The sequence below is a fragment of the Trifolium pratense genome, linkage group LG3 (genome assembly GCF_020283565.1).
Source record: "Trifolium pratense cultivar HEN17-A07 linkage group LG3, ARS_RC_1.1, whole genome shotgun sequence".
NCBI classification, from domain to species: Eukaryota; Viridiplantae; Streptophyta; class Magnoliopsida; order Fabales; family Fabaceae; genus Trifolium; species Trifolium pratense.
The window spans coordinates 28384457-28401250 of record NC_060061.1 but is presented as its reverse complement, the minus strand read 5'-3'; the positions used below and the strand labels follow the sequence as shown (position 1 = coordinate 28401250).

The 16794-nt window shown below is 36.8% G+C and overlaps 4 protein-coding genes across 4 annotated transcripts; all 4 read left to right on the top strand.

Moving 5' to 3' along the window:
- Positions 1–660: 660 nt before the first annotated feature.
- On the top strand, positions 661–3547 carry LOC123914901. The gene is made up of 2 exons (XM_045966061.1): positions 661–3100; positions 3543–3547. The coding sequence occupies exons 1-2, from the start codon at positions 661–663 to the stop codon at positions 3545–3547; spliced, it is 2445 nt and encodes an 814-aa protein (XP_045822017.1).
- A 2339-nt stretch (positions 3548–5886) lies between these two features.
- Positions 5887–8445, top strand: LOC123914900. Its single transcript, XM_045966060.1, has one exon. The coding sequence runs from the start codon at positions 5887–5889 to the stop codon at positions 8443–8445; it is 2559 nt and encodes an 852-aa protein (XP_045822016.1).
- A 3887-nt stretch (positions 8446–12332) lies between these two features.
- On the top strand, positions 12333–13385 carry LOC123914899. Its single transcript, XM_045966059.1, has 2 exons — positions 12333–13066; positions 13175–13385. Exons 1-2 carry the CDS (start codon positions 12333–12335, stop codon positions 13383–13385), a joined length of 945 nt encoding a protein of 314 aa, XP_045822015.1.
- A 2206-nt stretch (positions 13386–15591) lies between these two features.
- On the top strand, positions 15592–16794 carry LOC123914898 (uncharacterized mitochondrial protein AtMg00810-like). The gene has a single exon (XM_045966057.1). It carries the CDS (start codon positions 15592–15594, stop codon positions 16792–16794), a length of 1203 nt encoding a protein of 400 aa, XP_045822013.1.

Sequence of the window (16794 nt, the reverse complement as noted above, 5' to 3'; positions counted from 1 at the left end):
CGTTATTGTTGTTACTGTTTTCAAAACCGAAAACCCCCAATTTGCAATCTTTAAATTGATTCTAACATTGTTAAACCGATTGTGAGTCCTTGCGAAACGACCAAGGTTACTACCTTGTACTACTTATTTTAAAATTATTTTGATCACGAAACGACGGTGATTAAATTGGCGCCGTTGCCGGGGACTCTCAATTGATTTTAGCTAATATTAGACTCAGTTTCTGTGTGGTTGCGTTCTAGCCTTGCTTTCCCGTGTTTTCTGGCTTTTACGTGCCCTAATAATCAGTTTTCGTAAAAAAACAGTTTTCTGGAAAATCTTCTCCAAATCTAGTGTTTCCTGTACCTGTTCATTAGAAAAAAATCAGAGTTCAAAATCCCCTATTTTGGAACAAAATAGGTGACGGAAACCTAAAAAGTTCAAATTCCGTGTTTTACTATTTTATTTTAATTTATTTCTGTTTTTATAGTTTCAGAAAATTCCAAACTAATTTCCAAAAATCTTATTTTACTTAATTAGACTAAATTTCGTGTTTTTATATTTTTCTGAATCTATTTTAACCATATCTCTTCTTTCTTTTTGTTTCATTAACGAATCTGATTCTGATTCTTACATAGTTTCTCTTTGCATACTTTATTTGATTCTAAACTTACTTTTGATAACATGGCTGAACAAAGAACACTAAGGCAGCTTGCTGCTCCTGATGTCAATTACAATGGTCTATGCATCCAATATACTGACGTTGATATTCCTTTTGAATTGAAATCTGGTTTGATACACTTGTTGCCCAAGTTTCATGGTCTTGCAGGTGAGGATCCGCATAAGCATTTGAAGGAATTTCAAGTTGTTTGTTCTACACCATTGAGGCCTGAAGGTATAACAGAAGATCACATCAAGCTCAGAGCTTTTCCATTCTCGCTCCAGGGTGCTGCCAAAGATTGGCTGTACTATCTTGAGCCGAATTCTATCACAACTTGGAATGATTTGAAGAAGGTCTTTCTAGAGAGATACTTTCCCGCTTCTAGAGCTGCGTCAATCAGAAAAGAAATATGCGGCATTAGGCAGGGAAACGAATCATTGGCAGAATACTGGGAAAGATTCAAGCAGCTAGTTTCTAGTTGTCCTCAACACCAGATCACCGAGCAATTACTCATCCAGTATTTCTATGAGGGGTTGCTACCAATGGATAGAAACATTTTGGATGCTGCTAGTGGTGGAGCACTTGTTGATAAAACTCCAGCTGCTGCAAAGGCCTTGATCGAGAACATGTCACTCAACTCGCAACAGTTTACAACTAGAAATAATTCTGCAAGTGTGAATGAGGTTCAGTCTTCCTCTCCTTCCATCAAGGCGCTCGAAACCAAGTTTGATGCTAGAATTGATGAACTTACTTCCTTGGTGAAACAGTTGGCAGTTAATAGACCTCAAATAGCTAAAGTGTGCGGCATTTGTACTTCTACTGAACATCCAACCGACACATGTCCTATTCTGCAGGATGAAACAATAACTGAGCTACCTCAAGCATATGCAGCAGCAGCAGCCCTTTACAATCAGAACAGGTACAACAATCCTGACCTCTCCACCAACCAGTATCATCCTAGTTGGAGGAATCATCAAAACCTCAGATACGGTAATCAGTCACAGGCTGCAGCCCCCTCTGCCCCACCAGCCATCCCTTCACCTTCATTGGAGGACCTTGTCAAGCAAATGGCTACAAGTAACATACAGTACCAACAACGAACAGATGTTAGCATTCAGAACTTGACAACTCAGATGGGGCACATGACAACACAGATGGGACAAATGGCTAATGCAATAGGCCAATTACAAGCTCAGGGCTCTGGTAACCTTCCTGCACAAACAGTGCCGAATCCGAATGTGAATGTGAGTGCAATTACTTTGCGATCTGGAAGAGTGTCAGAACCAGCACCAGAGAAAAAGAAGAAGAAAACCGTTGCATCATCATCTGCTCCTGAACCTCCTTCTGTTACAACTGAGACCGAACCCGAAAAAGAAAGAGTATATGTGCCACCAATTCCTTTTCCTCAAAGGGTGCAGAAAAATATCAAGAAGACAGTTGAGGAAGACAAGGAGATTTTAGATGTATTCAGAAAATGTGCGGTTAACATTCCTCTCCTTGATGCAATTAAACAGATTCCTAAATATGCAAAATTCCTGAAAGACTTGTGCACACACAAGAGGAAGTTGAAGGGAAATGAGAGAGTCAGGTTGGGACGAAATGTTTCTGCTTTCATTCAGCCCAAAACTGGTTCCTCAGCTAATGTCTCAGTTCTCAGTCAAACCATGCCAGAAAAGTGTGATGATCCAGGAGTTTTTGCTATTCCCTGTTCCATTGGGGATCACAAGTTTGAAAATTGTATGCTTGATCTGGGAGCAGGTATTAATGTTATGCCTAGTTCTATTTATAATAACCTTGATCTTGGTCCTTTGCAGCCTACAGGTTTAATCGTACAATTAGCAAACAGGAGCAATGCCCGCCCTGCTGGGAAGGTAGAAGATGTCCTGGTGCAAGTTAATGACTTGATTCTTCCTGCAGATTTCTACATTCTAGACATGGAGGGAGAAACTAATTCCAGCAGGGCACCCATCATTCTAGGCCGACCATTCATGAGAACGGCAAGAACAAAAGTTGATGTTTATGATGGAACCATGTCCATGGAGTTTGGCGACATTGTCGCTAAGTTTAACATTTTTGATGCCATGAAACATCCCGTGGAAGAACATTCTATTTTTTATATGGATTTAGTTACTAACACTAACCTTTGCTCTATTTGTGCTAAGATTGAATCTGATTTGCAGGATAATAACATTCATACAGGTGAAGTTGTTGTCAATGAGGCAGTCTGTACGGTTAAAGTTCTTGACATTCCGGCTGCCCCAACCAAACACTCCCATGATAAAGAAAAGACTACGCACTTCCATGATAAGATGATTTCCAAAAAGAAATTTTCTGTTGGCCAAAAAGTCTTGCTGTTTAAGTCTCGCCTGAAAGATATGGTTGGTAAGTTTCGATCCAAGTGGATTGGCCCCTTTGTCGTGACTAATGTTTTTCCTTCTGGTGCTATAGAAATTAAAAGTACAGGTACTGGCAAGGTTTTCAAAGCAAAAGGACAGCGGTTGAAGCTGCTCCATAAAAGTGTGGAAGGGCTTCCACCAAAACCACCAGACATAGAAGCACCAGCACCAGCCGCTACACCTTAGCCCCTCGGGTGTGTTCCTTCCTTTACTCTCACTTTATGTTTAGATTACATTGCGGACACTGTCTGGTTTAAGTGTGGGGGAGGGACATTTTACATTTACATTTACATTTTTGTGTTTTAAAAAAAAAATAAATAAATAAAAAAAATTGTCATGAGTAGTCACATGTTCTAAGGCTAGGGCAGATAACTGTAGGGTCAGTGAAATTTTTGGAGTTTTTTGTTTTGATACTTGACATGATAGTCTTTGCAACTTAATGCACAACTGCTTGAACACTGTCAAACTTAGTAATGTCTAGATAAACCTCTGAAATATTTATTCTTTAGACTAAGTTCTCTAATTTCAATATAATGGAGGGTATGATTAGAACTAAGTGTGGGGGAAAGGCTAGAGTAACAGATGGACCGATCATTGCTATTAATTGAGAAAAAGGGAAACTGCTTAAGAGCTAAAACTAATGAATATAATAAGTTCCTGTGCCTGAAACTGGAGGAACAAGTTCCTGTGCCCGAAACTGGAGGAACAAGTGCTGTGTAGGATGCTCTACTCTGAGTAACAGGTTGGACTTATTACAAGTAAGATCCCGTCAGGTGAAAAGGTGGAGTAGTACCTAAAGCTTAAAAACAATAAATAATAATAAACAATAATTCTTTTCAAAAAATAATAAACAATAATAAAGCTTGAAAGTAGTTGCCCCTGAGTTGATGTTGAAAAGCTTTGGATCTCTTGAAAAGAAATAGCCCCCCCCTAGTCTGAAATTCTGGTTAAATCTGAAATTATAGGAAAAGAATGACAGCTTAGCATCTAGAATGGTAGTTTCAGAGAGGGATCTTGACATTACTTTGGTTGACAGTGGGAGACAGTACACACACACACGCAAGATTATTATTGAAAGTTGATAGATAAGAATTGTGCCAATCTTTGAATTTTGACCCAAGGTTTGAAGCTTGAAACCTGGAATATGTTGACTGCTTGTGATTTGTTTTTAAGTTTTTCATTTGAGTTTTGCTCGGAGTGCAAAAGTTCAAGTGTGGGGGAATTTGATCAGTGCATTTTAATGCACATTCTTCTACTATTGTACTAGTGTATTCCTATGGTTTAATTTACTATTTTCACTATTTTAAGGTGTTTTTATATTTAAGTTTATTTCTAACTCTATTTTATTTTCGCACTTAATTTATGAATAAATAGCACTTTGACACCCTTCCGGTCCGCAGGTCATAACTGGAGTTACAAATATCGGATTGAGACGCGGGAAGATGCGTTGGAAAGCTGAGATCAAGAGCTACGACTTTTATGTTGAGGCCAAAACCCAGTTCGGAGCGCAAGTGTGTCAAATAATTGCGTTTATGTTCCAGACGAATTTAATTTCAGCACAACTTTATATTTTTCGGCCCAATTGTTTTAAGGCCCGTTCCATGTATTATTTAAACCGAAAAAAAGGCAGCTAGGGTTATTTCATTCTGATTTCACGAGAAACCAATCCCCAGAGCAGCCACTACCTTCATGGAGAACTAAACTTATTTTCAATCCATTGGTGTAAGGAATTTTGTTCTTGATTCTTGAGGTTCGGTTTTATTATCAATTCATATGTTTATGCTTATCATATATCAATTTTCGTGTCTCCTTCTTTATGTATGAGTTTGATACAATTGATGCTTAATTATTCTGTTTCATATTCATACTATCGAGACCATTCGAATTCATTCATCGCTTGTATAAATTAATTTGAATAGAAATTGATATATGCTTTTTCGCTTGTAAAAAGGGGCTGAATGAATTATTGTTATGATTTTATCTATGTTATCGGTGACGCTTGATCATCTCCATAGTCAATTGAACACGTTGGTGCTTAATCAACGATTCTTTATAGAATTGATTTTCGCTTGTTAAATTAGTTCCATAATCAGCCCAGCATAAACTAACGAACAATCTTATGAGAACCTAGGATAGATGATAAACAAGATTTCCTAAAACCAATGGATTGATTACTTTCACATTGATTAAATTCGTTATTGTTGTTACTGTTTTCAAAACCGAAAACCCCCAATTTGCAATCTTTAAATTGATTCTAACATTGTTAAACCGATTGTGAGTCCTTGCGAAACGACCAAGGTTACTACCTTGTACTACTTATTTTAAAATTATTTTGATCACGAAACGACGGTGATTAAATTGGCGCCGTTGCCGGGGACTCTCAATTGATTTTAGCTAATATTAGACTCAGTTTCTGTGTGGTTGCGTTCTAGCCTTGCTTTCCCGTGTTTTCTGGCTTTTACGTGCCCTAATAATCAGTTTTCGTAAAAAAACAGTTTTCTGGAAAATCTTCTCCAAATCTAGTGTTTCCTGTACCTGTTCATTAGAAAAAAATCAGAGTTCAAAATCCCCTATTTTGGAACAAAATAGGTGACGGAAACCTAAAAAGTTCAAATTCCGTGTTTTACTATTTTATTTTAATTTATTTCTGTTTTTATAGTTTCAGAAAATTCCAAACTAATTTCCAAAAATCTTATTTTACTTAATTAGACTAAATTTCGTGTTTTTATATTTTTCTGAATCTATTTTAACCATATCTCTTCTTTCTTTTTGTTTCATTAACGAATCTGATTCTGATTCTTACATAGTTTCTCTTTGCATACTTTATTTGATTCTAAACTTACTTTTGATAACATGGCTGAACAAAGAACACTAAGGCAGCTTGCTGCTCCTGATGTCAATTACAATGGTCTATGCATCCAATATACTGACGTTGATATTCCTTTTGAATTGAAATCTGGTTTGATACACTTGTTGCCCAAGTTTCATGGTCTTGCAGGTGAGGATCCGCATAAGCATTTGAAGGAATTTCAAGTTGTTTGTTCTACACCATTGAGGCCTGAAGGTATAACAGAAGATCACATCAAGCTCAGAGCTTTTCCATTCTCGCTCCAGGGTGCTGCCAAAGATTGGCTGTACTATCTTGAGCCGAATTCTATCACAACTTGGAATGATTTGAAGAAGGTCTTTCTAGAGAGATACTTTCCCGCTTCTAGAGCTGCGTCAATCAGAAAAGAAATATGCGGCATTAGGCAGGGAAACGAATCATTGGCAGAATACTGGGAAAGATTCAAGCAGCTAGTTTCTAGTTGTCCTCAACACCAGATCACCGAGCAATTACTCATCCAGTATTTCTATGAGGGGTTGCTACCAATGGATAGAAACATTTTGGATGCTGCTAGTGGTGGAGCACTTGTTGATAAAACTCCAGCTGCTGCAAAGGCCTTGATCGAGAACATGTCACTCAACTCGCAACAGTTTACAACTAGAAATAATTCTGCAAGTGTGAATGAGGTTCAGTCTTCCTCTCCTTCCATCAAGGCGCTCGAAACCAAGTTTGATGCTAGAATTGATGAACTTACTTCCTTGGTGAAACAGTTGGCAGTTAATAGACCTCAAATAGCTAAAGTGTGCGGCATTTGTACTTCTACTGAACATCCAACCGACACATGTCCTATTCTGCAGGATGAAACAATAACTGAGCTACCTCAAGCATATGCAGCAGCAGCAGCCCTTTACAATCAGAACAGGTACAACAATCCTGACCTCTCCACCAACCAGTATCATCCTAGTTGGAGGAATCATCAAAACCTCAGATACGGTAATCAGTCACAGGCTGCAGCCCCCTCTGCCCCACCAGCCATCCCTTCACCTTCATTGGAGGACCTTGTCAAGCAAATGGCTACAAGTAACATACAGTACCAACAACGAACAGATGTTAGCATTCAGAACTTGACAACTCAGATGGGGCACATGACAACACAGATGGGACAAATGGCTAATGCAATAGGCCAATTACAAGCTCAGGGCTCTGGTAACCTTCCTGCACAAACAGTGCCGAATCCGAATGTGAATGTGAGTGCAATTACTTTGCGATCTGGAAGAGTGTCAGAACCAGCACCAGAGAAAAAGAAGAAGAAAACCGTTGCATCATCATCTGCTCCTGAACCTCCTTCTGTTACAACTGAGACCGAACCCGAAAAAGAAAGAGTATATGTGCCACCAATTCCTTTTCCTCAAAGGGTGCAGAAAAATATCAAGAAGACAGTTGAGGAAGACAAGGAGATTTTAGATGTATTCAGAAAATGTGCGGTTAACATTCCTCTCCTTGATGCAATTAAACAGATTCCTAAATATGCAAAATTCCTGAAAGACTTGTGCACACACAAGAGGAAGTTGAAGGGAAATGAGAGAGTCAGGTTGGGACGAAATGTTTCTGCTTTCATTCAGCCCAAAACTGGTTCGTCAGCTAATGTCTCAGTTCTCAGTCAAACCATGCCAGAAAAGTGTGATGATCCAGGAGTTTTTGCTATTCCCTGTTCCATTGGGGATCACAAGTTTGAAAATTGTATGCTTGATCTGGGAGCAGGTATTAATGTTATGCCTAGTTCTATTTATAATAACCTTGATCTTGGTCCTTTGCAGCCTACAGGTTTAATCGTACAATTAGCAAACAGGAGCAATGCCCGCCCTGCTGGGAAGGTAGAAGATGTCCTGGTGCAAGTTAATGACTTGATTCTTCCTGCAGATTTCTACATTCTAGACATGGAGGGAGAAACTAATTCCAGCAGGGCACCCATCATTCTAGGCCGACCATTCATGAGAACGGCAAGAACAAAAGTTGATGTTTATGATGGAACCATGTCCATGGAGTTTGGCGACATTGTCGCTAAGTTTAACATTTTTGATGCCATGAAACATCCCGTGGAAGAACATTCTATTTTTTATATGGATTTAGTTACTAACACTAACCTTTGCTCTATTTGTGCTAAGATTGAATCTGATTTGCAGGATAATAACATTCATACAGGTGAAGTTGTTGTCAATGAGGCAGTCTGTACGGTTAAAGTTCTTGACATTCCGGCTGCCCCAACCAAACACTCCCATGATAAAGAAAAGACTACGCACTTCCATGATAAGATGATTTCCAAAAAGAAATTTTCTGTTGGCCAAAAAGTCTTGCTGTTTAAGTCTCGCCTGAAAGATATGGTTGGTAAGTTTCGATCCAAGTGGATTGGCCCCTTTGTCGTGACTAATGTTTTTCCTTCTGGTGCTATAGAAATTAAAAGTACAGGTACTGGCAAGGTTTTCAAAGCAAAAGGACAGCGGTTGAAGCTGCTCCATAAAAGTGTGGAAGGGCTTCCACCAAAACCACCAGACATAGAAGCACCAGCACCAGCCGCTACACCTTAGCCCCTCGGGGCTAGATACCAAGTGTTTGAATCTCTCCCAATACTCAGTCAGTGACTCATTACCTTGTCTAACACCACAAATCTCCTTTCTTATTGAGGCAGCTCTGGAAGCAGGAAAATATCTTTCCAAGAACACTTTTTTCAGGGCAGTCCAGCTTGCAATTGAGTTTGGCTCGAGATAATATATCCAATCCTTTGCTGCACCCTGCAATGAAAAAGGAAAAGCTCGAAGTTTGATGTGATCTTCAGTGATCCCTTCAGGCTTCAATGGTGTAGAACACACCACTTGGAATTCTTTAAAATGCTTGTGCGGATCCTCACCTGCAAGACCACTAAACTTGGGCAACAAGTGTATTAAACCTAATTTTAATTCAAAAGGAACAGCAGCAGCATCATATTCAATACACAAGCCATTATAATTCACATCAGGAGCAGCTAATTGCCTTAAGGTTCTATTATCAGCCATTTCAAAATCAAGTTCAGAATCCGAAGCAAACAAGTTATGCAAGTAGTCAGGCTCAGAATCAGATATAGTGTTAGAATCAATGTTACCGGAATGCACGCTATTAGCTCGGTTGAGCCTTTTGCGTGCGTGGAGTGTTCTTTCTATCTCAGGGTCAGGAAGCACTAATTGGAACTGTCCAGCAGACCTGGTCATGCAAGAAGTGATAAACAACAATTACGGTAATTCCAACTATGTCCCTACAACGAAAATAGGTGAGTAAAATAGAAAATAGGTCGAACTGAATGAGAAAAAATCTAAAAATACCACGAAAATTCTAATTAACTAAAATAAAGATGACACAATTTTTTTTGGATATTTTTGAAAATACAAAATCAGTAAAAAATTAAAATAAAATAGAAAAACAAGGAATTTGGGGCTGAGAGGGTGGTGTCCCGTTATTTTGTCTCAAAATACGGGACTTTGAACCCTGATTTTTTTCTGAGGGAATGGGATGGTCAAAAAGCAGAACAGACGCAAAATCAGCCCTAATTCGTCTCTTAATTTTTCGTACGGCAGACACGCAATAACAAAAGAAACAAGCAATTCTAGCAATTCTAATACTGATTAACACAATTATGAGTCCCCGACAACGGCGCAAATTTGATCACGGTCGTTTCGTGATCAAAATAATTTTAAAATAAGTAGTACAAGGTAGTAACCTTGGTCGTTTCGCAAGGACTCACGATCGGTTTAACAATATTAGAATGAATTTAAAGGTTGCAAATTGGGGGGGTTTTCGATTTGAAAGCAGTAAAGAGATGACGAAATTAATCAATATAAGGGCAATCAATCCATTGGTTTTAGGGAAATCTTGTTTATCATCTATCCTAGGTTCTCAAAAGATTATTCGTTAGTTTATGCTTGGCTGATTATAGAACTAATTTAACAAGCGTAATTCAATTCTATAAAGAATCGTTGATTAAGCATCAACGTGTTCAATTAACTATGGGGATGATCAAGCGTCAACAATAACATAGATAAGATCATAACAATAACTCATTCAGCCCTTTTTACAAGCGAAAAAGCATATATCAATTCCCTATTCAAATCAATTCAACAAGCGATAAACGAATTCGAATAGTTTCAATAGCATGAATATATGAATTTGAAACAGAATAATTAAGCATCAATTGAATCAAACTCATACATAAAATAGGAACACGAAAATTGAATTGATATATGATAAGCATAAACATATGAAATGATATTAAACCGAACCTCAAGAATCAAGAACAAGAATTCCTCACACCAATGGATCGAAAATAAGTTTAGTTCTCCATTCAAGTGGTGGCTGCTAGGGTTTGTTTATTTTTCTCGTGAATAGTGAATGAATCCCTGACCTAGGTCAGGTTTTCGTTTTAATACAGCAAGCAAAATGGGCCAAAAAACAATTGGGCCGAAAAACATAAAGTTGTGCTGAAATTAAATTCGTCTGGAACATAGATGCAATTATTTGACACACTTGCGCTCCGAACTGGGTTTTGGCCTCAACATGAAAGATGTATCTCTTGATCTCAGCTTTCCAACGCATCTTCCCGCGCCTCAATCCGATATTTGTAACTCCAGTTATGACCTGCGGACTGGAAGGGTGTCAAAGTGCTATTTATTCATAAATTAAGTGCGAAAATAAAATAAAGTTAGAAATAAACTTAAACATAAAAACACATTAAAATAGTGAAAATAGTAAATTAAACCATAGGAATACACTAGTACAATAGTAGAAGAATGTGCATTAAAATGCACTGATCAAAGGTATTAACACCATAAGCATCTATAGTACTCTATAAGAACCTCTTGTAATATATATGTTTTTGGCTAAAATTGTTTGCTTGTAAATGATTGGGGAGATGAGGAAAGAAATATCTTTTTTTATTAATTTTTGATTTGGAAAGACGTGAAAGTCTCATCATGCCTACGTACCAATGAAGGATCAAAACCTCGTAGTTCGGGGTAAAAATAATAAAGTGGTTTGTTTGATTGTTTTTAGGAGAAGAGACAAGTTGTCATCTTAAGTTAAAACTCCTTTAATCCACCACAAACATGATGACGACAGATCTTTGCTTCACAAGGGAAGGGCTCTAACTTGGATATCAAATCAACAAGTATGTCACTAACTCTCCTAGGTGGAAAAGAATCAATATCTTTTGATTAAATGTTATGGGGAATTTGAGTTTTCAACCATAGATGACTCATGTCTAAACTCTTTGAGAAAAGAGTTTTTAAAGTCAAAAGCCAAATGGCAAAAAGGTTTGAGTGAGTTTTTGTATTTTTAGTCTTTTGAAAATGTTTGGATATGCTTAAGTGTGTTAAAGCATTTATTGAAAAAGAGTTGAAAATCTCTTGACAAAAGTCAAGGTTTCTTAAAAAAGATTCTTTTTGGAGATTAGTTTTTTTGAATGTTTAGGATTTTGTGTTTTGAAAGTAAAGAACAAAGATAAACAAGTAAACATGCAAAAATCACATAATGACACAAAGTCAACAAAACAATCTCTTCCCTTGGATTTAGACAAAATTAAATTAAAATGATAAAGAAAAGTATTTTTTGTATTTTTGATAAAGAAAACAAAGAAATATGTTTTTTGGGATTTTTTTAGATATTTTTAATGATATATATAACAATAAAAAAAGAAATAAAATAAAAGGGTTTTTAAAAACGGCAGAGGAGGGTGTTGAACCCGTGACCTCCCTATGACCAAACCAAACACTCAGCCAACTGAGCCAGCGCGCGAATCATGATTAAATACGCAGAATCGATATAAGTACTAAACTAGCCAAAGTTAAAAAACGTGTTTCTTCATTTTCTCACCAAATTTGATATGTTAATATACCATTTTGCTCCTAATTTAATGAGGATTATGAATATACACTTAAAGTTTATCAATTCTTCCTCAAACATTCGAATTTTGCAAATTAAAGTAAGAACCCTAAAACTTCAAATACAAATTAAATATTATTTAAGTACAATCAGAACTCATGCGAATGGGGCTTTCACTTCTCACATCATGGTATACATTTTGTATTCACGAAACATTCAAAGATAATGCATGTATGATGGAGTTCAAGATCACGAAAATTTACCTATTGGTTTTAACTACTGATATTACATGATCAAATTAGTTTAATTTGTAATTAGTATTAGTTAATGTGATTTGGTCAATATGTGAATAATATCATATTTTGCCTTATATAGTTACAACGGCACTATTACTTAGGCTATATATATGTAACAAACTTTTCCTCAATTTACATAATAATACACAGTATGCTATACTTGAACCAATCTCTCTATTTTGGCAACATTAATATGGTATCAGATTTACTCTGATTTTTAAATTTTTTTTGCGTTTCTTCTCTTGTTGTTACTCTTTTCTTTTCAAACAACCATGGATGCAAATACTTTCACAGATTTTGCCACCAACCCTTCAAATCCATATTACCTTCACCCCAATGAAAACCCTTCTTTGATTCTTGTTACACCACTACTTAATAGCAAGAATTACTCTTCGTGGTCTCGGGCGATGAAGGTAGCCCTAATTTCCAAGAATAAGCTTCGATTTGTCGACGGCTCGTTTTTGTGTCCTTCACCAACGCATGCCTTGTACGAACAATGGATCCGCTGCAACAACATGGTTCTGTCATGGCTTCAACGCTCAATTTCTGAAAGCATCTCCAAATCCATTCTATGGATCGACAAAGCTTCTTCTGTTTGGACCAATCTTGAACTTCATTTCTCACAAGGTGATATTTTTCGAATCGCTGATATTCAAGATGATCTAACTCGATTTCAACAAGGTACTCTCGATATCTCTAATTATTATACTCAATTAACTGCGATGTGGGAAGAAATCGACAATTTTCGTCATACCAAAAATTGCACTTGTGCAATTCCTTGCACTTGTGGTGCTGCTTCAGATTTTCAAAAATATAAGGAACAAGACAAGGTAATCAAATTTCTAAAAGGATTAAATGAGCAATACTCTCATGTTAGATCCCATATCATGTTAATTGAACCCCTCCCAAATTTGTCAAAAACCTTCTCCATGGTTTTAGGTCAAGAACGTCAATTAAACCTCCCAATCCTTCCTGATCCTAGCACTGAAAAACAACCCCTTGCTATGCAAGTTCAATCTTCTTCTTCCAATGGGGGGGGGGGGGGGGGGGGGGGGGGGGGGGGTCGTGGAAAGAGCCAATACCCCAATAAAGGAAGAGGCCGTGCTAATTTCAGCGGTGGTCGTGGTGGACTCGGCGGTGGTCGTGATACTGGTGGTTGTACTCATTGTGGGAAAAATAACCACATTGTTCAAAATTGTTTTGTCAAATATGGATATCCTCCTGGTTTCCAACAGCAGAACAACAAGGCTTATGTTAATCTTGCTGAAAATTTTGCCTATGAACAAAACTCAACTCAAGAAACAACACCAAATACTCCTTCTTAAAGTACCATTCAGGAGCAATATCAACAAATTATCCACCTACTTCAAAATAATTTAACTTCTACCACTACAAAGTCTCCTCAACAACAAGCTACCGCCAACTCTGTTCTTTCTCAGTCTGCATCTATTCATTCTATTTCATCTCCACAAATGGGTAAGCAAGTTGTCCTTTGGATCATGGATACAGGTGCCACTGATCATATTACTTGTTCTCTTGAAAATTTTACTAGTTATAAAACTATACCTCCTTTTACCATGGGATTGCCTAATGGTCACAAAACCAATGCTACTATCTCAGTAACTGTTAAACTTTCATCTTCAATTACATTATCTAATGTGTATTACATACCATCTTTTAATGTTAATTTAATTTCTGTAACTAAGTTACTTACTTCTTTGGATTGTCATATTACCTTCCATCCTAATAATTGTTTGACTTTGCAGAATTCCACCAAGAAAATGATTGGTACAACTGAGAGACATGGAGATTTGTATGCATTACAAGTCCATGCCCCGGTTTCTTTACTTTCTCCTATGTTTTCCTGTAATTCTGTTTCCAATAACATGGATGCTGCCTCTTTATGGCATTGTAGATTAGGTCATATCTCTGATTCTATCCACAAATGTATTGCATCAAATTTTCCCTTTATTGCTTACAAGAATCATAATAAAAATACTCTGTGTGATGTTTGCCATTTTGCTAAACAAAGAACTCTTCCTTATCCTAATAGTATTACTCATTCTAGTAAGACTTTTGATTTGTTACATGCTGACATATGGGGTCCTTATGCTACTCCTTCAGTATCTGGACATAGATATTTTCTAACCCTTGTTGATGATTATAGTAGATTTACTTGGATTATTCTCATGAAACTTAAGAGTGAAACTAGAAATCATATTATTAATTTTGTCTCTTATATTGAAAATCAATTTAATACTAAACTTAAATGTTTAAGAAGTGATAATGGATGTGAATTTCTAATGACCGATTTTTTTTCTCTCTAAAGGAATCCTTCATCAAAGATCATGTGTTGAATCTCCTCAACAAAATGGAATTGTTGAGAGGAAACATCAACATATCCTCAATGTTGCTCGATCCCTCTCTTTTCAAGCTTCTTTACCTTCTAATTTTTGGCATTTTTCTATTCAACATGCTGTTCATTTAATAAATAGGATACCTACACCTCTTCTTAAAAACAATACTCCTTATAATCTTCTTTATCAAAAACCTCCTACATTTCTGCATTTAAAATCTTTTGGTTGTTTAGCATATGCTTCTACTATTCAAAATCATAGAACTAAGTTTGATACTCGTGCTAGAAAGTGCATATTTTTAGGTTATAGAGATGGTACAAAGGGATATTTTTTATATGATATTATTAGTCATGAATTCATTGTTTCTCGAAATGTTATATTTTATGAAACTATTTTTCCATTTTTTAAGACAACAGTCTCTGATACTTCTAATTGTACCCCTAACCTTGATATGGATAGTCAAGATCTTGAACCTATCACTTCATTGTCAAATGAAACCAATATGCCTACTGACACTATACCAAATTATGCTCCAACACCAAATGATATCAACATGTCAAATGATACCGCCCCTACACCGGTTTCTCCTAATGACCCAGCTCCCGCTCCTACTAGACATTCTACCTGCATTAAAAATAGGCCTGGGTATCTACAAGATTACCACTGCAGCCTTCTTACTTCTTCTTCCCCCTCTTTACATCACAAACAATCAACTATGTTTCCTTTATCTTCTGTTCTCACTTACGAGCAATGCAGCGCTCCTTACAAACAATTTTGTTTATCCATTTCCTCTATTACTGAACCTAAAACATTTACTCAAGCCAGCAAACATAATTGCTGGATAACAGCTATGCAGGAAGAAATTGATGCTCTCAATGCTACTAATACTTGGTCCATAGTCGACCTCCCTAAAGGTAAAGTTCCTATTGGTTGTAAGTGGGTTTATAAAGTTAAATATCATGCAGATGGTTCTATTGAAAGGTATAAGGCTAGATTAGTAGCTAAAGGATATACTCAATTAGAAGGAGTTGATTATTTTGATACTTATTCACCTGTTGCTAAACTAACAACTGTTAGAACTTTACTTGCTTTAGCTTCCATTAAAGGTTGGTATCTTGAACAACTTGATGTTAACAATGCTTTCTTACATGGAGATCTCCATGAATAAATTTTTATGTCTTTGCCTCCCGGTATGAACATCCATAATTCAGATACTAAAACAACCAAGGTATGTAAGCTTCAAAAATCTATATATGGTCTCAAGCAGGCAAGTAGACAATGGTATTCTAAATTATCTGAATCCCTCATTTCCTTTGGTTATATACAATCCTCTTCTGATTTTTCCCTTTTTACAAAATTTAATGAGTCTTCATTTACTGCACTGTTAGTATATGTTGATGACATTGTTTTAGCTGGAAATGATATATCTGAAATCCAGAATGTTAAATCCTTTCTTAATGATCTTTTTAAAATTAAAGACTTGGGTCCCTTGAGATATTTTTTGGGTCTTGAGGTTGCTAGAAGCAAACAAGGCATTTTACTTAATCAAAGAAAATATACTCTTGAACTTCTAGAGGATAGTGGTAATCTTGCTGCAAAATCCTCTCTTACTCCTTATGATATTTCTTTAAAACTCCAAAATTCAGATTCCCCACTCTATAATGATGAAACTCAATATAGAAGACTCATAGGCAGACTTATTTACTTAACTACTACTCGTCCTGATATATCTTTTGCCGTTCAACAATTAAGCCAATTTGTCTCAAAACCTCAACAAGTTCACTATCAAGCTGCTATTAGAGTTTTACAATATTTGAAAACTGCCCCCGGCAAAGGATTATTTTATTCGGCAAACTCTAATTTAAAACTTTCTGGTTTTGCAGATTCTGACTGGGCAACTTGTCCTACAACAAGGAAATCTGTTACGGGCTATTGTGTGTTTCTTGGCTCCTCTCTTATTTCATGGAAATCCAAGAAGCAGTCCACTGTCTCCAAATCAAGTACTGAAGCTGAATATCGCGCACTAGCAAGCCTTACATGTGAATTGCAATGGCTGATGTATCTCTTTAAAGAAATGCACATCTCTTTCTCTTCCGCTGCTTCTGTTTTTTGCGACAATAAATCAGCCATCTACCTTGCCCATAATCCCACTTTCCATGAACGTACTAAACACATTGAAATAGATTGTCACATCATAAGAGAGAAGATTCAAAGTGGTTTGCTGCGGCTTTTTCCCATACCTTCTACTGCACAAACAGCCGATGTTTTTACAAAACCTTTACACAGTCCCTCATTCCTCACTCTCATATCCAAGCTTGGCCTTCATGACATCCATAGTCCAGCTTGTGGGGGAGTTTTAACTACTGATATTACATGA